General features: G+C 36.9%; 1 protein-coding gene across 1 annotated transcript in view; it reads right to left on the bottom strand.

Moving 5' to 3' along the window:
* PIP4K2A (phosphatidylinositol-5-phosphate 4-kinase type 2 alpha) overlaps positions 1-23,332 on the bottom strand; it is a 112,723-nt gene that overhangs the window by 39,469 nt on the left and 49,922 nt on the right. The window contains exons 2-3 of the mRNA XM_005152970.2: positions 11,499-11,596; positions 10,303-10,399 (exon numbers count right to left, since the gene is read on the bottom strand). Of these exons, the coding sequence (XP_005153027.1) occupies positions 10,303-10,399; positions 11,499-11,596 (195 nt within the window). The remainder of the gene's footprint in view (positions 1-10,302; positions 10,400-11,498; positions 11,597-23,332) is intronic.

Genomic DNA, 23,332 nt, shown 5'->3' with positions numbered 1-23,332 from the left:
GCTCAGCACTAACTTCAGCTAAGAGAGACCTATTGCTGTCTTCAGCAACAGCATCTCTTAGGTGAGGTGTTTATAGCGGACTGGGCAGGAAATAAAGAATGAAACAGAAGCATCTCCCTTTTCCAAAAGGAAACATAAGCAGGGTTGAGGGAGGGGGAAAAGAGACCAGAAGAGATAGAGATAGATCATGGCAAATACCAGATTGAATTCCCTCTGGCTCTGCTTCTTAATTAGGGAAAGACTAAGTGGAATATGAACAGATGGGAAACGAGCCACTCCTCACTTAACACAGATCTATGAGCCACAAAGCCAGAACAGGGAGGATATCTTTCAGATACAGGCAAAACAAAAAAAAACCAACTCCGACTCAAGCTCCAAAAGATACAGGTTTGATTATCTAACAATCTTTTACCAACACTTACTGCTGCTACACAGCACTTCCATATTGGGTCAGGAACCAGTGGAGCATGTACAGCATGGGAGCATTAGTCATAAGAAGTTCATAAAAATCACCTGCCTACAGTATAGCATTAGTGAGCACAAAACTCAAAGCAAAGTGCCATACTGCCGTGTCCCCTTCAGATTTTCCCAGCCTTCTCCCACTCTGCCACAGTATGCTTCCCTCCTCTGGCACAATTAAAACATCTGTCAGCCACACATACCCTGTTTCACTTAACAGCTTCACTTAGCAACTCACTGCAAGTCTTCTGCTCCAAGTGTGCGTGTTCTGCCAATTCCCCATTCACTTCTCATTTGTGAAGTTTTAATCTTGTGCCTGCTGGTTTTTTGGTCTCAGGAGAAAGAAAAGGTTTTGTACTTTTAAAGTGTGAATACTTTTATGAGGTCATTTAAAGACTACACTAAATTACTTCTGCAATAACTTATGCAACCAAAGCCACACTTAACATGCCAAACTCAGAGATACTTTTACTAGATAAGTTTCTCTTTCACATACCTCCCCCTCTCTCCCAAATAGTTTCCCTCATGCAAAATCACTAGCTGGAAGTCTCACTGCCCTTACATAAATCAATATAAAAAATATCACCTATATTGCACTGAGTAGCCAGGCAACCAGAAATACTCATTCTTGTCCTCAGTGCTGAGAGGCTACAAACCACAAAGAATTTGTCCTGTACCACAGAATTAATTTCTGATAAAGTAACAAAAATACAGCTTTAAATATAAATGGGTAAAAGCTACACCACTTACTAGTATTTCATTTCCCAAGGAGTTCCTGATACAAAAAGTTGATCAGCACATCTAAATTACATGTCATCATATCACCCAAGAACAGCAAATAAACTGAAAGATCTAGTTTTACTATAGATGCACCCTTGCCTCTCAGCATCTCTTTCTAAGCTCTCAGCAATCCGTGCAGAGTTTTATTTCCTACACTAAACATATATTAAGTAAAGAAAGTTTTTTTCTGCAGGTGCTCTTAGGATCTGATCCACAATTCTTCGAAGTTCACAGGAGCTTTTCTGGAGCCTTCAATGGAATTTCGCAAGCTAGAATCCACACAACTGCTACCCACCAGAACCCATCTCATGTCACCCAGCCATTCCAAAACTGAACTCCAATCTTTGCTTTTGGCCAACGTACAAAATCCAGAAAGGCAGTCTTCACTCTTCCAACATCAGAATACCAAGATGTGCCACTGTAGTTTTTCTAGTATTTAATTGTTCGTGTTACTGCAAAGGTGAGTGTAATTTTGAAGTGGAATTATTTCCTTTTCCAGTTATTATTTATCCTTTCCTAAAGTATCTAGTATTGCTTTTCTGCAAGGATACTCACATACTACTTTCTTCTCAATTCTATTTTTTTCACATGCAGCGTATCAAACTCTATCACTCCCACAAGGCATTCTCTATGCCTTTAAATTCCTTTGACACAATTTGTCTTTATTATTTCCATATCCAAATTTTCAACACCTTTTTTTAAGATGACTAGCATCAAAACTATATAGAGTATTAGCTTCAGGTATAAAATAAACACATTAAAAAAAAAAACCTTAGAGCACTTTCTGGTCTTATTTTATACCTTCCAATTTATCCATCCAAGGGTGTAGTTATTCCTTCCGAGTCAGGAGCTCACACTAGTGTTAAATTGTCTTCTTTGACTTCTTGTTCCTTCTCAGAGCTACCACTTTCCTGAACACAGCCTTCACCTCTGCAGTTCTACACTTCTTTTAATCCATGTAACTATTCATCTGATGATATTAAAAGGTATCTAATTTATACAAGCTTATAATGCTAGATAAAGCATTTTTTTTTTGTACAAAATCTTTGTTGTCTTCTGACTTTGCCATTTGGACAGATTTTACATCATCTGCAAGTTTTTACTACATGAAATGTCAACTGCTTGTTGACAATTAAATTTTGATTGTTGTAATCTAATCATCTATTATTTACATTTTTTTATTATAAAGCCCCATAGTAATTGACATTTTAAAAATGGAAGTCACAAAAAATCAAGCCAACTACTTTCTAAGAGGCATTCTCAAGAGTCCTTAGAAGCCAGCTAAAATAACCACCTAATGCTTTATTCTTTGGAAGTCTATTGAAAGTCTGGAAGTCTTTTTTTACCTTGCACATGGTCAATAAAAATCGCAGCTAACTGTAATTAACTAACAATAATACTATTATTGATAATGCTAGTTATACCAACACCAGACATCAAAAAAGTAAACTGTTCTCCAGAGAGACTTTCCAAAGAGCAGTAAGTTAAGATGTTTGGAGCTATTTTTTTAAACCAAAACCATTTTTTGTGAGGAAAACACATGGAACAGAGCCACTAAAATAACAGGAAAAGCTTGTCCCCCCCACTACCTCCATAATTGCAAGCTATATTTATAACTGGCAAAGTATTGCCCTCTTCTTCAAAGACAAACTGCTGGTGAGGCTCTTCCTTCTCTGCCCACTTTGCTTAAAATGCTCACAGCATGGATACTTATCTCCACAGTGGGAGGCCAAGGATTAGCCACAGCCTCCAAGAGGGTGGAGAGATTTAAAGGTCAATTTAATTAGCTCATTCCAATCTCTTACACATCTAATGTAAATGTCATTGTTTTCTAACTGCTACTTTAGCAGACAAGATTATATTTTAGAAATTCTGAACATGTGAACTATGTGTTGGATGTAATACAGATACTTCACACAACTGATCTAGAAAGAAAGCCTAATAAAAACTGTCATTGAGTCAGATCTTTTCCTAAAAAAGCTAAAAAGGGCAATAGGAAAATTCTGGTGATAAAGCACGGACAGCTTTAGAAGAACAGTAATCTTTCAAACTGACTGGCTTAACAGCTTCTCATTGATTTAAATCTTTCCCATTTTGTGATGTCTGGACAAAGGCAAACAATGATTTCTGGTACTGTGATCTCATCCGAAAGTCGTGGAATGCCAGAACGAGCTTCACAAGCTCAGAGTACCCCAAAGACAAATCAGATCACATCCCAAGCTATTTAAGAGTGCCTCTGGGCAGCTTTGCATGAATGAATAGGCAAAAACAAGCACACAGATGATGCTCTGTGATGACTAAAATCATAGGTCAGTGGAAAAGCCTGGCAGTGGTTCATCGCTGTTAAGACAATTACATACACACGGTCTGGCTGTTCTGTGACAGCAGTTACAGTGGTGCTGCCTGGCCCATGCACAGCTTCTTATGAAGACAAGCTTGCAGCTTCCCGCAACCTTTTTTTTCCTATTACAAGACCTCAGGAATCATTGATACGGATGAATTAGACTTGGATTACTGACTAAAAAGCATACCAGAGAGACACACTGTCATACAACTGGACATAAAGGCTCCAACTTCCTTTGTAATTTGAAACAAGCAGCCTACTTCTGGGATGGTGCTCAGGACAGTGTTTTGTCAGTGATTTCTAAAGAGAAGAAAGGCAAAGTGCTACTGTTTTAATGTAACAGAAGCACCAAACCCAGAGATGTTTGGTTTTTGTCATGAGGATGGATAGCAAAGACTTTATATACTGGCATAATGCACTCTACCATTGCCATTGACCAGGTTTATGTCTGGAAATACTGATAAGGAAACATGATGAGAAAACATGATCAGGAAACACTGATTCCTGACACTGACACGTTATTAAGAATGTGGCAAAGCATACCTAGCCAGTGACGTACACTAAAAACACATTTGATAGTGTGAGTCCCCTTGCCTTTGGCAGCTGTATGGACAATACTGCATGATTTCTTCTAATTTCAAAAGCAGAGCTCTCAAAAGACCTATGTCGAATGACACGTGACCTCCAAAAGGCAAGACAGGATACCACTGGTCCTGTGGTGCACTAGTCAAACATCAAATCCCTTCCATGATCTTGTTAAGAAGTGGACGTACATACCACACTGTGAACACCTACAAACATTTATAAGCAAATTGTATTCAGGGAGTGATTACTGTGGTGAAAGAAATGAAAAACTTTGACAGAGAAAGGTAAAACACCAACTTTTTATTTTTTTCCACTGAGCTATTCTAGCAGGAGAAAGGCTATGGGTTACTTGACTTGTTCAAATGGAAGTTTAATGAATAAAATGCAATTCTTTCTTAAATCAAGTTATCCTATTAAGACTGTAGGTCTGGATTTGAAGCTGTTAGCTTAAGGCATACACTTGCTTTAGAAAGAGCTAGGGTTCTTCTTCTGGAAGCTTCCTCCCTTCAGCCATGTAAAGCTTAGATGGAACACCTCACTTTCAATGGCTATGTCCGTAAGAGCTCAAGGAGCACCCGGCAGCTCATTTTTTGATGCTGCCAGCACATACTAAATTAGTTTTTTCTAGTTTGAATACCCAACTGTGAATGATACTTAGGTTAGGCAAGGAACTGCTAAAGAAGGCAAACTAAATGTTTTCTCTGAGGAAAACTAAGAAAAGCCAGAGGTTAAAATTTCCACTGCCATACATACTAAGGTTAAGTTCCACAGTCACTAAATTCTTACTTGTGCTCACACTTATGGCACCAAATCCTAGAATGTAATATTCAGGTTGCAAACTTCATTCTTCATATGCTGGAGAAACTAAAAATGAAACAAGTTTTGTTAGTACAGCTGGCTCAATACCTTACTATCACTATTGCCTATGCCTATGCCCATGTCAAAGAAGATGTCAGCAGTTCTGAATATTCTGGTACCAATGTCCATCTGGGATCCACAAACTGTACACTCTGCTACAAGAACCTCACAACCTCACCTGACAGATGAGCTCAATGACTTTTTATGGAATGTCAGGCTTACCATACTTAAATGACCAGCACAGGAATTTTCTTTTCAAGACAGTTCTTGCTTTCAAGACTTTCAATACTTTTTATTAAACATTTAATGAAAGGATCATGTCTTAGAAAGAAGATTCAACACCTAAGACAGTTGTTCGTGCCATATTTATTGTTGACCTTGCTGTCTGTAGTTTAATGCTACAAATGCCCAAACAAAGGGCCAATAAATGGAGGCATAAATTTCGTTGCAGAAACACCAGCAAAGAGCTCCAATTAGTATTTGTCTGAAGAAACATATTTTAGATTGTAAAATAGCCCTTAAATTCTTAGTATGCTATCTTAGGACTGGAAAAGTCACCTAAAATGAGCAAAAATGTTCACAGGTTGACAAGAATTTTGGTGAAGTTTAGACACCTAAAAGAGAAAATTATATTTAAGGCTGACTTCTGAAAAATGAACCTAGAATTTGCATTATTTTCCTGATGCTATTCTAGAGTCTGGACTACAAACCCTTCTGTATAGAAAGCTGTGAGAGATATTGAAATGTAAGGAGACATCCATATTAAAGTGAGAGACAGAGTTCATAGAATTTGTTATTAGGTAAATTGTTTAAGAGCAGGATTTCTCAATTTTCTTTTTAGATTCAATCTTTATATGGATAAATGCACATAGAGAAATAATAAGCACCTCTAAGTTAAAAAGAACACAGACCATCTACTAAAAGTTCTTTGTCCTGTACAGAGAACCTCTACTGGCTGTTCCTACAGTCAGATCTAAGCAGATCTCCTTTTACACTAGTACTAAAACTTTAAGGGAAATCAGTTGTGATCACCCCCATCCCCAGTATAAAGCTCATTAGGGATGCTGGGACACTGGTGCCTTCTGGTATGACCAACTGCATTTCACTGGGCAAGAACTCAGTCTCCCGCTTTCACCTAGCAGAATCCAGATGTAGGATTCAGCAATAACTGTAAGTAAGAACAGATGTGCTGGAGCATAGTAAAGTAAGTTTCCCTTTCCATAGCAGCAGAAGCATTTGTAACAGTAATAGATCCTATTTTTCTAGAGGTTTGGGGGGGGACAATTAAGCCAGCTACTTGCTTGTTTACCTCTCACTTTAGCAGTTTTCAGAAGCTAGTCTTATAATTCTTTTGACAGAATTGTACTCTTGGATTTTGTAAGATAAAAATCACGTTGACCAAGTTGAAAAGAAACTCTAAAGTTACAACAGCTACCCCATATACTTTGGTAAAAAAGAGACCTTTCTGTAAAATAACCTTTGCAAAACTGATGCCAAAAGCTGAGAGGGAATGCACAAACTAAAAATTAATTTGGGATTGCAGTGAGGTATTTAATTTACAACATCTGCTTCCTAATCAATTTTTTTCTTTTCTTTTAGGAACAGTTAATGCTATCAAGTATTTCCCTACCTATGTTAGGAAGATCTTCAGAGTTAGGGATTCTTTCACAATGAAATAAGATGACACTTAACAAAAATACAAGATAATTTACCCTATAAAGGCAAAATCTGTCATTACTTAATGTTCTGACTTGTAGAATTACTTTTAAAAACTACCTTCAATTTCAGATCCATATGTACTTGTAACTCCCAATGGCACTAAGCAAAATAATGATCTAATTGGTTAAAATGGTTTAAACTTTTTGTCAATATTCAAATACAATTTTGATTCATATTGCCTGATCCCTTTTCTGAGAAAAAACAGCCCGACCATTTCTTAATTTGATGCAATAAATACCTTAGTAACATGATAAACAAGACTGGAGTATAATAGAAGATTGTTTTGTCATAAGAACAAAGTTTCTTAACCTAGATTCAAGACTTGTCATAACAAGTTTCTAAAGGTAACCTTTAAATAAAACTTATGGTTTAACTTCATACTACATTTTGCACATTGATGTCCATAATAAAGCAAAACCCCCCACTCAGTATTGGCAACCACACATCTACCTCCATGAAACTTTAATTCTAGTTCAGCGTTAATCAAAATGTCTTTCAGAGATGCCCAAAGAGCTCTGAAAGACAGACAGATGTAGGAACTACTTACTAGAAATGGCTTCTTATAAAGCACAAACCATACACAATTTAAGCTATTCCTCTGACTAAAGACAGACTATCTGTAGGAAAAAACCCTTTACTTAAAATATTTAAATCCCTCTTCAGGGGTAAGAGGAGAGCTCTGTAAGAGAAGATTCTTATATCAACCATTCCACATGTGAGCAAAGCCTACATGTTAAGCAGCCCACAAAATTGCTGCACAAAGTGAATAACACTATGTCAAAATGCAAAATGAGTATACCCCAGTAGTTAGGGTGTATGCTACCAAATTCTTTTGATAAGGTAAGGGGTTTTTTTTTCAGTCTTTCCTTATGAGGAAGCACTATCTGACCTCTGGAACAATTCATCAAGGATATCTGCAGAACATTCTGAAAACAAAAACATTGAAAATGAATGTTCTTCCTGCTTTAAACTGATGTGTCTGACTAATGAACAAGGTAATTGGGTTTATTTATCTAAACCAATTCTATCTTGCTCAATAATGGGAATGACATTGCTCACAATTGATCAGGACTCCCTTCCTGAAAGTTGTTATATAAGAAAAATTATCCAGAGAAAGTTATTTCTATCCTCCATAAGTGTCCCTTCAGTTCAATATTGCACAGGCTTTGAATGCAAGACAATCATTTTAACCTGCATTCACTGGAATAACTTTCTTGAAGACAAAGACTATCTGGAAAAAAAAGACAAGTATACACAGTCAGTCTCCCTTTGTCAACCTGGATTTCCTTTCCAAATCACAGAAAATGTAACATTAAAAAGAAAGCAACTTCTACCTTTAATAGGGATAACCCCTATCTTACACATGGAGTGACTTAAGCTTTCATTTTGCTTCTCTAGAATTAATTTAATTTTGACGTGTGTTAAAAATACATTACTACTTTGACCTTCTTTTTAAAAAATAATATCAGTACAGTTCAGTAGAATAAGAATGCAGAGTGATAATTTGCTTGGGTTGAGGAAAAAAAGGACAGCGAATGCAGACACTGCCTTCCTTTGGGTTAAAGTTAAATATCTTTTGTTTTTCACTAAATATACTTGAAATACAAAACAGCATTGTAGATTTTTTTAGATTTTTTTTCCAATACATAATTTTGTTGCATCGAAACCCAGGATGTGGTTACATTTTTCTTTTTCGGGATTGCTGTTTGGTTACATTGTCAAAAAAAACCCCAACAGAATAAAACAGAGTTACAAACAAGTAATTTTGGTTTTAATCTGAAAATAGGAACATTTTATCTAGTGACAATCCTTTAACACAGTTTTTTCATTGTTATCATTAATAAAATCAAACAGCAGTATAATATAGTTACTACAGGATTTTTTGTTGTAGAACAGCAGAACAGATAGAAACATTTCACAGTGCTGTGGGATGCAGCACATTTGATTATGCTGTTTGCTAGTTTTAACTAATGACAGCATCCTAACTCTTCTAATATATATTTACTGAAATATAACTTCAATTGCCTAGGAATGTCATCACCCCATCTTCTAAAAAGATAGCAAGCATGAGCTGACACCATAATTTGAAGTTTAGAAACAGTCACGTCCTTCCTCTTTGACACACTGATCCTTTGTCAAGAAAAAGAAAATCTTCAGCTAAAGGGATCAAATACCTTCCCAAACATTAGGATCCTCTTTGGTACACCACAAAAATTGAAGCAGCAATGTAATCTGTTCTAACTGTTGGTCTAAGTCTTGGTGTATTTTCTGTTTAACAGTTCTTCAGTAAACAGGATAATGAAAAATCATATGACAGGATCACAACAGCTCTACCAAAAGAAACCGACCAAACCCTCTTCTCCACCTACTGACAAAAGATCTCACCAAAGTTACAGTGGCCATATACCAAGATCCATAACCTAATCTCCATCTACACTCCTGCAAGCACATTTTAACCCATCTATGTATTTTTAACACATTGTTTGATACTGAAAAGGGGAAAATTGATAAAAATGATAGTTGAAGGACTTAAAAGTAGCTTCTGGCTTCAGTATTCACTCTGCTCTATGTAGCAAGAATGAGAGTGTTACTGTACAAATACATTTGTACAATTTAGCTACCTGAAACTATTTATTAAATATCTTCACTTAACATATCATAGTGGCAGGCTACAAATACAGCTGCAACCCACATCAAAATACTTTAGAAGAGCAAAAGAGCACAACAGGAAGTGATGCTGGGTTACACAGCAAGTGCTCTTTAGGACAGGACATCTTGCAGAGAGATTGCAGAAGGAAATTACCCTTGTGACTGAAACAGTGTGCATTAGGAGCAACTAATGGGAAAGGGAATTGTCAGTGAGTTTTTGATTGCCAATCAGACTGAAGCAGAGTTCAAGAACTTTCTCTTGCAAAGACAGAAAGAAGCTTTGGCTGCAAGGAACAACCCTGCCAAATCTAAAGCAATTTCTTGTTTTGCTGTATCTGCTCTACACAAGCAATTTGCTTCCAGATCCTCTTAACAATGGGAAAAAGAGGCATGATGAAGCAGTAGGAAGTTGTCAGGCCACAGGTCAAGCTTTTCTAAACAAAGAGAGCATGAAGGAAAATAAAGACTATGGTCGTTTCAGAAATGATGTCTCACTTAGACACACAACTGAAGCAACTGTTATCTAAATGACCCAGCTGAACACAGCATCTCTCCTCAGTAGTATCCAGGCATTTTTTTTCTTCCTATTGCAAGAGGTATTGCCCCCCAGTTTTAATAACATGGCTTATGACCTGGAGGTTCTCTAACATGAAATACGGAGGACTAAAGACAGCAGAAGGATAGGAACCAGAAGACAGCTAGGGGGCAAAGAGTTAAACCAGAAACATTCTGCCTGCAGCTGGGGGAAGGAGTAGAAAGAAGAACGTCTTTTTCTTTAACTTTTAATTCAACTTACATAAAAAAAAACTTTACTTCAGCACACTGGCCTGCTTGTTCACAACTGCAGCATTACTGACCTTCAAAATTTGCATATATCATCAGTTTAGGTATTTTGAAAGCAAACTTACCTGAAAGTCTTGATCGTCAATTCCAAACCTCTCTCTTAGATTACGGAAAACCATTGGACAATATTCCTTAAATTTGAAGTGACTTGGCATGTTTTCCCTGAAAGAATATAAAACCACATCAGCTTCATTCACTTGCATATGTAGTAAATAACTGTAGAATATCCTGTCTCAATTCTGTTCACACAAAACAGAGGATAAGGAGGTTTACAATCTTTCCTCTAATCTTTTCTTTTTTTTAAAATGAGATTTAGTCTCACCATGTTCTCTTCTTTTTCTTGACAATGTTTAATAAATTTGTAAGTATTTGTCTCCAACAAGCTACAACATAACTGGATGAAACAAACACAAACTATATTTGGTAACTTTGGAACCTGAACTCAAAAGCAGACAAGAATGCTTTCCCATTGCTCTAAAATGATTCCAAAGGTGAAATCTTAGATTGGATTATATAAGAATTACTATACCATCTGTAACATCAAAAAGTACTGATGGTGCCAAAGCTTCAAGAAAACTTGACTCATTCAGTACAGAGCTAATTTTAATATCCTTGTGTTGATTTCAGACTTATATGTGAGAAGTTATTTTGACCATCGCCACAAAACCGAAGATCCAAAGTAGCAGAATTCCTTTTTGCAAATATATTCTTAAATAAAATTTAAGTTATACAACAAACTAGCAGTATCAGTTTACTATGTCTATACATACTATTCACAGAGCATTTTAATTTCAAGAGACATAGAGATTTCATTAAATTATCTTAATACTTTTGGTGCTTCTACATGATGGCTATGATTATGTATCATGGATTATAAAAACCTGAACATTACTCAGCTTTGTTATATGCTTTAAATTCTCATTGACATTCAAACATTTCATATAATAAAAAGTACAGGCATATGAATTTGTTTTGAAAAATACTCAAATAAATACTTGTATCAGCCATAAATACACCGAGAAAGGATCACCTTCAATATATAAGATACTCGTAAGGCAATAATAAACCATATGGCAGAAAAATACTACCCAGCAGCCCTTGCTGTCGCTTTTCAGAACAGCACAGATGGTAATGTTTATCGCAGGATTAACTTAATCATAAAAACTTCAGTCCCATGAGCTGAAAAATAACAGAGTTCATAGTACTTCATAAATATCACTGCCACTATCCACTTCTGCAAGGAATTGTTACTTGTACTTACTTGTTGAAAAGGTGATTGTCCACCTTTATCTTTGAGTAGGCTTTGAAATCATCTGGCATCAACATAACAGGGATTTGAACATGGCTCAGTTCATTGATCTAGAGAAAAGAGAATATATTTAGATGCTTATGTCTTTGCAAAAATGCTGCATGTGTCTTAATGTTACTTAGTCTACTAATTCTTGTGTGCATGACCCGAGAGTGAATGTAAGTAAAAGAATGTAAAAGCAGTTTTATTCTTTCCAGATTAAATATGATCACACTTTGGAAAAGAAGAAACAGCATTCCATATTTATACTAGTTTCTGGGGAGGGGGGGTGGGAGTCGGAGAGAGGGGAAGTGCTTCAAAGCACAACTGACTTGTACTTTTTATGGAAGGTCAATGAGGATGCCAACAAAATGATCTTTAATCCCAACACATTGTTCTTGTCTAATCAACTGAGCTATGCTTTCAAAAAATAATCCAAATTCCATATTTCAAATGACTTTGCAGCCTACAAAATAGTCTTACATGTTTGTGTCTTGGACTCTTTATAGAAAATGAGGAGAAATTTTGCTTATATATGAATGCACACACTTTGGGCTCAATAAATGGAGGGTTGTTTCTTACACTAGCACAGAACTCAAGTTCTTGCCTCAAAGAAAGCAAGTTTTTGTAGGCATCTTTTTGATTGTCCAAGTCAGAAAAACTAAATAGCTAAACTTCTCCTTAGATGAACAACTTCCAAGGTTTCCCCTTATTTTGCTATATTTGTGGGGACCATCTATTCTTTCTAGCTTTGAGAGAAATAGTCAGTCTTCAAGATTAGTTTTTTTCATATATATTTGAAATCCACTTCTGACCACACCCCATAGAAATCGTAGAAAGCTTTACCCTTACCTATTCTGTAGGCATTATTTTTATCATTGCACATATCAATTTACCCTTACTTTAGTAAACTTTAACTAAAACTTGATAAACATGAGACAGTATTGTTAGCTTACAATGGTGCTTTCGAACTATGAATGAGATACCCATTACAACAATAGTCACCCATGACATATATTTTACCTATGTTCTTATCGTGCTCTACACCCTGGTCACACACCTCGATTTACCAGGTCAAGTCTGTTTGCTCATGCAGAGCACATTTTGCTTCATCAGTTTTCTACATGCTTTAGAGGGAAAACCCACTCCATATGAATACAAATGCACACTAAGGGTGGATACAGCAACACAGGGGTGCTCTTCTGCTCTCAGCACTGCTTATCCAACACTGTTTCCAACTAGGAAGCTGTTAGCTGCCTGTAAATGCTATCCTGCTGAAGAGAGGCTTTTGGAGAAACCTTCACTGAAGCAGCTATAGGTTATAAAAGGGGACTTGCACTCAGTGTGAGTATGACCTTTTTCAGAACCGAAGTTAAACAAAACAAGAAAACAGTGAGGAGCCTTTTAGCTCTTAAACAGAGGAAAGAAACCAATGCAAGCAGGCAGGTCAGGTGGCCTTACCACTTCTCAGTACTTTCAACTCCCAGTAATGGTCCCTGTCATTTCATTTTTATTATTCAAGACCCTTGCAGCCCACACAAAACCTGATAAAATCTGTTGAATTTACAGAGTGCTTCTTTGGTAAGCTCTAGACAGAGGCATGGCAGTTATATAGCAGAGTGGAGAAAGGAAACAGAAAGATGTCTGGGATGGGCTGAGTGTGTTCTGCTCCCTGGAGTTGTAGGGAGAATGCTCTTTCCTCTCTCCAAGCAGAGTGAAAAAAGAAACTCCAGTAAATTTTTGAAAACACAGCTGTATAAACCTAATAAATCATGCTGACACCTCATTAAATATGACATAAAATAACAAAATGTTGATTGAAAACCACTACATCTAACATACATGCTCTTTACTACAGTTGCTATCACCATATATCAATCTCACTCTGAATCCACAGGACAGGTTCATGAGCCTGCAGAACTAGTGTAGCTGTTGTACAAATAAAACTAGGGACAAGCAGATACTATGCAGAGATATGGAACTTGAGATTTGCTTATACAGTGTTACCTATCTTTTAGATTGCCAGATCATATAACAAACTCCATGCCTGAAAGAGGAGTAAGAGACCTACACATAAGTACATTCTAGGAAAAAGTGATACAAAGAACGTCTTCCATTACCTACAATAACAGCAAGTTAGCTTGCAAATTTGGATTTTAAATTATCAAAATTGCATTATTCAAATTTTCACATGCATTTGCTTTCTTACTTTGCTGATGCAAAGTTTCTCTACATCTACATATTTGCTTTTGTGATGCAAATATTTATATATGTACTATAATAGTACAGTTTAACTTGTAGGCCTTACAAATGTCACCTACGTAGCAGAATAACAAGAGCCAAATGTGCTCATACCTGCATACTTCAGAGATTCTTTTATTCTAAGTAGAAATTCCAAAATACTTCTAGGAAGTTCGCTACCAGATGTGAATGTACTTTATCCTCAACCCCAAACCAGGCAAAAAAAAATGCAGACTAACAGAAGGGTATTTATTTTTAAATTTATTTTTAGATTCATCCAACCTGGAAGTGTGCAAAAATAATTTTTCTAATATTTAGGGAATTCCCCTCTAGTCAACAGGAAAATAAAAAAGCAGGTGATGAACACACGGTACAAATGACCTTTGATACAGCACACCAGCTGAGTAATGGTACATCCCAGTGGCACAGGCCATTAATTAATTTAAACCTTTCAAGTGTAAGGTCTGGTTCTTTGTGCAATAATACATTTTTCGGATAGATTTGATGAGGCCAGATTGGAAAGTGCACACAAGACAGAAAGGAATACCCGTGTCATTAGATCTTGGTGGAAACTGGAACCACATTGTGGAGGGAGGGAGAAGAAACAATATCCAAGCTCCCCCACAAACAGCTCTTGGAAAGTTAAAAGGAAAGGGAAAGGTCAGAGAGATCAGTTCTCCACTTTGCCATCACTATGTAAAGAAACAGCCACATTTGAAAGACACTAAATATGAAGCACAAAGAAGACATTTTGACTCTTCCAACTCATCTTGGATTAAAATGTTGCTTCTTTTTCTCTGTTTTAAAGTCAAGCATGACAGAAAACTAAGTATTTGCCAAGTACTGTGTGCATCTCTTCACATTACCCATTAAATACAGCTATCTTTCTTCACAAGAGCAAATTCAATGTGACTGAGGATGAAAGTTCAGTTATTTCCTAATTACAGTAACTGTAATAATTACTTAAGAAACAAGAAACATCCATTTCCTCTAAGGACTGCTACTGAATGTACCAAAATATAAGCAAGAAAGAATTTCCCCTAAGAGATAATCATGATGCATAAATGAAGCAGAAAGAGATCACTGGACAGAGGATTGACTTGTTGCTGAAGGCTTGAGATCAGATATTTATTTAATTACAATTACTTCTAAGACAGCCCACATTTATAGCATTTCTATAACAAATGCATGTGCATCACACAGAGAAGTAAAGTTCTTTTAGTCTTGCAACCTACATTCCTTAATTGCCCTTATTTCTTGCTGTCAATGCAAAACTTTGCTGTGGCTTGTCCTGTTACTTGAAAAAGACAATGCTTACTATATTTTTGAGGAATTTAAATCCCACATAATAGCCTTAGAGAATGGATTATTTTAAATATGAACAACTAAGATTTCCGTTGCACAGTCACCATGCATATTATGTATAAATATCTCATGTCTAGTAATACAATTTGTAAATTCATGCATGCAAGTTACTAAAGTGACGCAGAAACATCCCTTTAAGTAATTTATTAAAGTATCCCTGTGATATTGGTATAAAACCAGGGGTTTGAGATGCCTACACTTTATGAGCTATAAGAAGAACAATTTTAAAAGCTTCAGACCAGCATTGCCGATTGAAACACATGGCATAAACACTGTGGCTGTAGGGATCTGCTCAGAGCTGTGGCTGGATTATGGCAGATGGGAGGGGGCTGAAGCGAAAGGAGGCTTTCAGGCAAAAACCAGCTGATTGCAACTCATTTTGCTCCTGCAGGTTTAGGATTGAACTCACACTGTCAGGAAAACAGAGGTTGTAATTAAGCTGCAAATAAGGGAATAATAAAAGCCTACTGGACATTGAATAAATAGTAAGGCTCAGCTGGTAATGATTCTGAAATTAGCACACAGAGAGGTGTTCCCACAAAGCCATCTTACATTGGTGACATTTCAAATAAGCTTCTCTAATTTATATGATTTGAAATCAGGCAATGAATATATCATAAATGGTTAGGCATTATTAATGGCCCTTATTTAATTCAGATACATTCACCCTAAACACCACATTACTAGGGCAATGCATAATTAAACATTAGTTTTCATTCTGTCAGAACATAAGCAGCAATAAATTGCTTGTATGCAAAGCAGACAATGAGATATTTAAGCAGCATATAATAAAGGCAATTCACAGTATATATTGCATGTTTAGTTAGAGGAGCCAGAACAATGGTCCTGCTCTCCAACAGATAGAAGCTGATGCCTATCACTACGATGCTGCAGCAAGAAACCTGTGTAACACATTACAGCTGGTATGACTCATAAAAACCCCAAAGAACAAAACCAAATCAAAACAAAAAAAAATACAAAAATCAGAGAAACCATGTACATGAATGTCCAAAAAATTTCACCCCAAGCACATCACAAATGACATGCAAACTACTTAAGCAATGCCTAGTGGTTCCTTTCAAAACCCTCTTCCTATTTAAAGACTTCATTCTGTACATAGTTTCTTGTATTTAATATCTCAGCTTTAATATGCAGCATAGATACTGTTTCCTCTTAATTTAACATACCAGGCAGACAGATTCGCTGGCTGAACCTATGGAAGGATGAGGTGTTTTCACACTGAACAGCTTGATTAAAGATCTCAGTTGCAGTTATGGCTCTTGGCAATTTCACACACAGGAAAATTCCTGCTTCTCCTGATGCTGGATGTGGCTGAAGTTGTGGAAGTGCTAGTTTCTTTTCAGCTCTTATTTATCTCCCAGCTCTCTTTCTGAACTGAAAGCCTATTCACACAAGTCTGATCCGCTGAGACAAACAAGCTACAACTGGTTTGTTACCCTGAGAGAAAGTCAAAGGCATTTTTCACAAATTTGTGTATTTTTAAACAGAGATTTTGGAAGAAGTGGGACTGGAAGAGACTTTGGAATAAAGAAATTATTGAGGTCTAAAAACAGAACTGAACTTTTAACACCACCAGCAGTTCTGAGGTTTTTATGTTCATGGTTTACTTTCTGCATCTCAGTTTCTTCTTTAGCAAAGGAACTTGCACAGAGCTCTGAACACAAAACAGTATCAGACAGTACTTTTTGTTCAGACATGGAGTCACCATTTTGACAGGGCCAAAGACTTCTTCAAAGGCACAGTTAATTCATTTAGGGGTAGGTTAATGCTAACAAAAGCAAGCCTATTGGCTTCTAATGGATTGCTCTCACAAAACAAGGCTGCAGAACAACCATGCAACAGAGGAAAACTGGGGTATAAAATTTCACATTTAGGAGACTATTATTCTTCATTCTTCTGGCACCTTCTTGATAACTGAACACCCTGCAGGCCTTACTGAACAGCATTTTCCTGATTACTAAAGCACAATCATCTAGAAGATAGAGTTTCTTAACCTTATTCATTCTATTATCCTGCAAAAAGCCATTTCCAAAGCTGTTCCTATTTTGCAAAGAGTAGGGGTTTAGGTTAAAACACAACGGGCTGGGTGGTGACAGGCAGAGCTATAGGCAGGCATTTACATCCTCTCCTTCCCAGATGTGGAACACACTGCAGTATCGCTACCAGGACAGTAAACGCCTTGTGTTGAAGTATAAACTGAAAGTGAAGTGATTATTTTACAACTCTTTGAAATCTACCTTGAAGGGTCTGAAAAGGGTGGATGAGGTCAGCAGCTAATCAATTTTGTGGAAGACATTTGCCTGTTACAGGGCAAAACCATCGTTTGATAAATGTCACTTGACAGTTTAAATTGCACTCAAAGCCATTCTTGCAAGAGAAATAAAAGGTTAAGCTAAGTTCTGCTGTAGAGAAATAAATCAGTTCAGCAAAATACTCCTTAATTTGTTTTAAATGAGGTTTTCATCATTTCAAACACACAAAAATTCATCTCGTTTTTGTTCTTTTTTCCCTAAAAGTGCAAGTTAAAGAGTATCTACCAAGACATTTCTAATAACTACACAATGTGGTAGGAGTTTAAATGGCACAGGTGACTTCCATATAAATAATTTATTATTCCCTATTCATAAACAAGTCCTGAAATTAAAGCAATTATATGACTAAGAAAAACACGGGGTAAAGTATTTGATTTTCTGAGTGATTAGGATCAGATTAATTTAAGGTAAATGGAGGGAAAAACCCCAAACCAACATAAAAGCCCACCCAGCTGCCAGAGTAAGAAGTGTTAAAATTTTACATGTCTAAGAACATCTACCAGTAGCTACAGTAACTTCATGTTTTTACAGTTCAGATGATACCCGTCATCAGATTGTTGGCTTTCAAAGAAATTCAATAATCTAATGATAGAAAACTAGGCCAAATCGAACAACATGTTTTTCAATTTGCTTTAATGTGGAAGGGCATACTTTTCCCAAAGTACTAAACACAGAGTATCTGAAATACTTCGAAGAAATATTAAATACACTTTGTAGATTTAGAAATTCTGAGAAAAAAAACACAATTTCCAGCTTATTTTTATCCAAAAAAGTAGCAAGCCTTTCTCTAGTGTTCTGGTCTGCCTTTGAGTTAAAAAAAACCCCAAGCCAAGCAAACAAAAAAATGCCCAGATGTTTTCATGAGACTTTTTAGTTGCCGCTTTCAACAGTACAATGATTATCTTTGGGGATGGAAGGTCTGTAGCACAGGTACCCATGTGGAAAACAGGATATTGTGACATACCAGAGTCTTAAACCAGTTGAAAAAACAGTTTTGAAGAGCATTGATTTCTTGTTGTTTAAATTTGGAGTATCAGGGCCCAAAATCCAAATGAAGCACTTTATAGCCTGGTTATCACTCCTCTTTAGAGAGTTAGGAATGACAGTGTTTAAAGAACCTACAACAAAAGCACCAGTATCACATTCCCTTTAACAACGTTTTGATGCAAGTTTTTAAGTCTTGCAAGTCTCATGGACATTTGCACAGGCTAGAAAATCCGTAACATCTGCTGTACACTGTCAGACAAGCATAAAACCACATTTCTACAGATTTGGTTAAACTTCCTGTGAATCTGCTTACACCTTTCACTGAGTGCAAAAATTAACACATCGTAATGTGCCAAATAATCAAAAGACTAAATATAAACTAAGCAGCTCAGATATAATGCCTGTCATGATAATTCCTCATTCTCCTAAGAAGATAGGACAAACGCAATACTATGTACAAAGATACCAGTGCACATTAATGAAATGGAAAATAGAATAAATGTGACTTATTTGCAGTGGAGATTTTTGACATGCAAAATAGTTTGAGTAGTAAATGGCACACAAAAAAAGAAGTGTAGCCTCAGTCCAAAATTAAATGGGAGAGCACAGAAAGTCCTTCAGATTGGGGTGAGCTGTGATGCACATAATACAGATGAACTCATCCTTGATTGCTAATGCAACGGTTGAGCAGAAAACAAGGCATACAGCTCAGACAACAATTTGTGAGCTATTAGCCAGTGATTGATACACTAAGTTGATAAAAGTACATTTTAATTTTTGTGCAGAAATATCTCAAGTCATGTTTTTTAAACTTCAATTTGCATGCTGGGAAACTGATGCACTTTGATACAATCTTTGATGGCACTAGGTACCTTCAATTTTTATCTGAAATATGGATTTAAGATACCCATAACTGTCACAAGTTCTGCTAGCAATCTGGTCTGTATTTGCTTAATTAAAGAAAAGAAAAAAAACATTTATCTGGCCAGAGATTAAGTTCAATTGGCTTTGTCCCAAAAGCTTCACAAAGAATACCTAAAGAGGATGCTAGGAGACACCAAGTATTTATTTAAGTCAGTGGGAAAGGTTTAATGAATGGAAGTTTAATTCTCTATACAAAGTAATACACAATTCAGAAAAAAGTGTTTTACTAATTTCCTAAATGATCTATTGTGGATTCTGGAAGAAGAGTTCAACAAGCACGAACAAAAAGAAATAAAATTACACTTACATTCCATGAATCATGTTACTCGGAATCAGAAAACCACCAAACCGACCAACCAACCAAACAGAAAGCAGACCTTAAGTAGTCTATTAAATAATGCTTATATCTCACAAGAGCTTTTAAGATCATATATTTCAAGTATAATTCTTCTGAGCAAGAAAAATGGGTCCACACAGTTTAACACAAGATTCTAGTAAGCAGTTGAACAGACACAAAGATGCTGTAGCCTTAACTGAATGCTGTAACTGCAAAATGAAATTTAATAGAAAAAAAACTCTTCTTCAATAAAAAAAGACAAAGTGTAATGGGAAAAGAAACCTAAAGAATGATTTCACATGTAACACATACAACTCAGCTGCTCAATATAGAGGAAGGCTTTAAGAGCATCCTGCCCGAGAACAACAAACTGAGATGGCCACAGAATAAGTATCATAAAGCAACAATTTAAGGCATCATATGGGATTCATTATTGTTCAGAGCCAACAAGAACCCTAGAAAACCCAAGTATTTTTGTTATTTTTTACACTGGCATAGTGAAGATACCATATTTCACATTATCATTATTATTAAGGAAAGACCACCAACTTGTGAGTAGGTTTTTTGGTAACACACTTCAATGTGCTGTCACATTCCACTCTCACAAATATGTTACTATTTAGGAAACTGTTGACTTGTGAAAAGATGACATTAAAACATGATTCCTTCTGGCCGTTTCTGACAATAGATTAGGAGAAGGCTGAAGCCATGAGGCAAGTTTTCTGGAAACAGAAGCAATACCATTTGCATTATATAAATCTAATTTATGAAGTTAATTAACTGAAGATGAGTGGCACCAGAAGCAAGTACATGAAGGTCACACTACAAGTATTCAACTGCTCTGTCAAGCAGCAGGGCAGTTGTCCCTGGTAACACGGACGCTACAGAGTAAACAGAGTACCACACAAAAACTTGCTCTGCCAGCACGTTTGTGCTAAAACATTTTTTAGCTCCCAACCTATATCCTCCAGGAGAAGTAAAAATTTCCATGCAGCGCCACACAGAATTGTATACTAGAAGTTCAGAGTATTGGCTTTCCTTGTTTTACAGAAATCATACAATCATACAATACCAGCTTGGAAGGGACCTCAGGGATCATCTGGTCCAACCTTCCCAGGCAAAGCATGACCTAGATCAGATGTCCCAGCACCCTGTCCAGGTGAATCTTAAGTGTCCAACACTGGGAAGATTATTCCAATGCTAACTGTGCCCATTGTGAACAATTTTCCTCTTGTGTCCAGTCGGAACCTCACCAGGATTAACCTGTGCCCATTACCACTCATCTTCTCCATGGGACCCCTTCTAAAAAGGAAGTCTCCTTCTTTGTATCCATCCTTTAAATACTGGAGCATGGCGGTAAGGTTTCCCCTGAAAGCTTATGGCTTTTGCTACATGGGCGGGATATGGAGAGCTGTTGCTGTGCACCAGCTTTGCTTCTTACGGGGATAGGAATACATATGGGGTGGAAAAAGTTGCCCAGCGAGGCTACTGACACCTTATCCCTGAAAGTGCCTTAATTTTATCTTTCTAATGCATCCTGGTTGCACTGTTTTCCTCTTGCATTTACTGTGTAATTTTGTACTCTGAAGCAGTGTAATGCCCGAGGTCAGGCTAACGGGTCTGTAGTCACCCAGGGAGGTAACCAGTCTTCCAGATTTTATCAGGATGCTATCCAGACATTTTTTTTGCTGCATGCACCCACTGTCTGGGCTCTGTTTATGGAAATGCTCTCAGAGCAAAATCAGTTGTTGCTGTGACAGCTTCTGGGAGGAGACAAGGAAAGGCCTCAAGTCCCAAAGAAACTGAAATGAGCTCGAGCTGGGTAGCAACCTAAGAACAGACGTTTGGGATTGTTTAAGTGTTGTTTTAGCACCTTCCTGTCCACCTCTTCTGTGGTGATCAAGGCAAGAATCCTTACTTGTTCTCCCATATACAGCTTCCAAACATGCATTATTTTCCCTTTCTCACAGACGTTAAAATACACATTCATTTGTATATATACAGCTTCTGGCTACTGGCTCCTGAAGCAACTGTTCTTCAGTGTTTAGGAAAGAACAGCATCCTGGTGTGCTTACAATGAGCTGGGTTTTGTTTCTGCTCTGGAATTCCACATAGAATCCCAATTTATTTTGCATTAATGCTATATATGAAATTCCACTGATTTATTATTATTACTTTATTGGATATTTATTGCCCAGATATAACAACTGCAATTTTCATTTTGCTGCAGGCTGAGTATTTAAATTACTGCCTAGTATTTCATAACTCTAGAAAGCCTTCCTAGCCTTGCAGAACAAGAGGGATCTGAAGGGAGGGTGCAGTGGAGCTGCCAGGAGCCATCAACTCTGAAGTCCCATCATCCTCCTAGTCCGATTAAACTGGGAGTTGAAATCATTATACAACTCAAGGCAAACATCTTTCTTATCCTTTGATGCAAAAAAAAAATATAATTTGTTAAAAGCAATGTAATACAATTGCACGACCCCTTCCCTTGGTTTACAGGCCAGGCTTTTGTTACTGGAGGATTCCATGAGCTTAGGGGGACAATAGGATGTGTTCGGTAGGCATACAACAGCTTTCTATTTATATATGTCATAGCCCATAAATAAAAAGCAGTCTAGTGGTTTCAGTGCTTTTAATCTGAACATGCACTGGTGTTATGGTGCCTCTGAAAAGAGACCAAACAGAAATTACCAAGCTTTGTCATTCCAGCTTAACGCCAGTAAGCATGGTGACAACATAATATCACTTCTACTATAATCAGAAACAATCTGTAGGGATAAGAAAACTTCTGTACCAGTTCCTACTATGCTATCCATGGTAACATTGTCCCAAATCCAGTCAAAAACCATTTCCTGTGATTAGGTGGTTATGCCAGTATTTGATCAGCTGCCACTCATTTCCTGTCCTGGACTCGAGTCACATTTCCAAGACTCAGAGAGCAGAACCAGCTCACAGAAACTCCCATCACTGACTCTTGACTCGGGTTATGTATTGCTGATGTAGGAGATTAGTATTGTATATCAATAGTATATCAATTAGTACTGTATATCAATACAGTATGCTGTATTGATAGTAGGAGAAAGAAAATCTAGCCTTTATATTATTTCCATACTTGAAAATCCAAATTAAAGACATTTAACAGGTCACTTTAGTAAGATTTTAATATGCAGATTTTATACACACATACACATATAAATAAATTTTAAAAGCCCTGAGCTACCAACATGCATTTTCAACCATTCGTGCTAACCTTAATATAGGAAATCCTCCAACACAAATTAAAGGAATTAAAAATATGCACCCACATCGAGCACAACATCACATTTTTGAAGAGTTGAAGCCATATAGTATCGAACCAAGCAACATTTTTGGGACTGGAGGCATGAGCAGGCTGCCTGCGCAGTACAAGGGCCAGTTAACTCGACTCACAGCTGCTTTGCATCACCGCACCAGCTCAGGCGATCTGGAATGTGCACCCTTATGCCCTCCACATTCCTCTGTGCACACACACTCGTTTTTCCATTTTCAGTCTAAGAAACATTTTCTGAAACACAGTGTTAGAAAGGAAACACTGCCCTTAGTTTTAACTTGAATATAAACCTAAAGAACTGAAGACT

This window comes from Melopsittacus undulatus, chromosome 1 (assembly GCF_012275295.1).
Source record: "Melopsittacus undulatus isolate bMelUnd1 chromosome 1, bMelUnd1.mat.Z, whole genome shotgun sequence".
Taxonomy (NCBI): Eukaryota; Metazoa; Chordata; class Aves; order Psittaciformes; family Psittaculidae; genus Melopsittacus; species Melopsittacus undulatus.
Note: the sequence above shows the minus strand (reverse complement) of the source record. Positions and strands in the feature narration are given on the sequence as shown.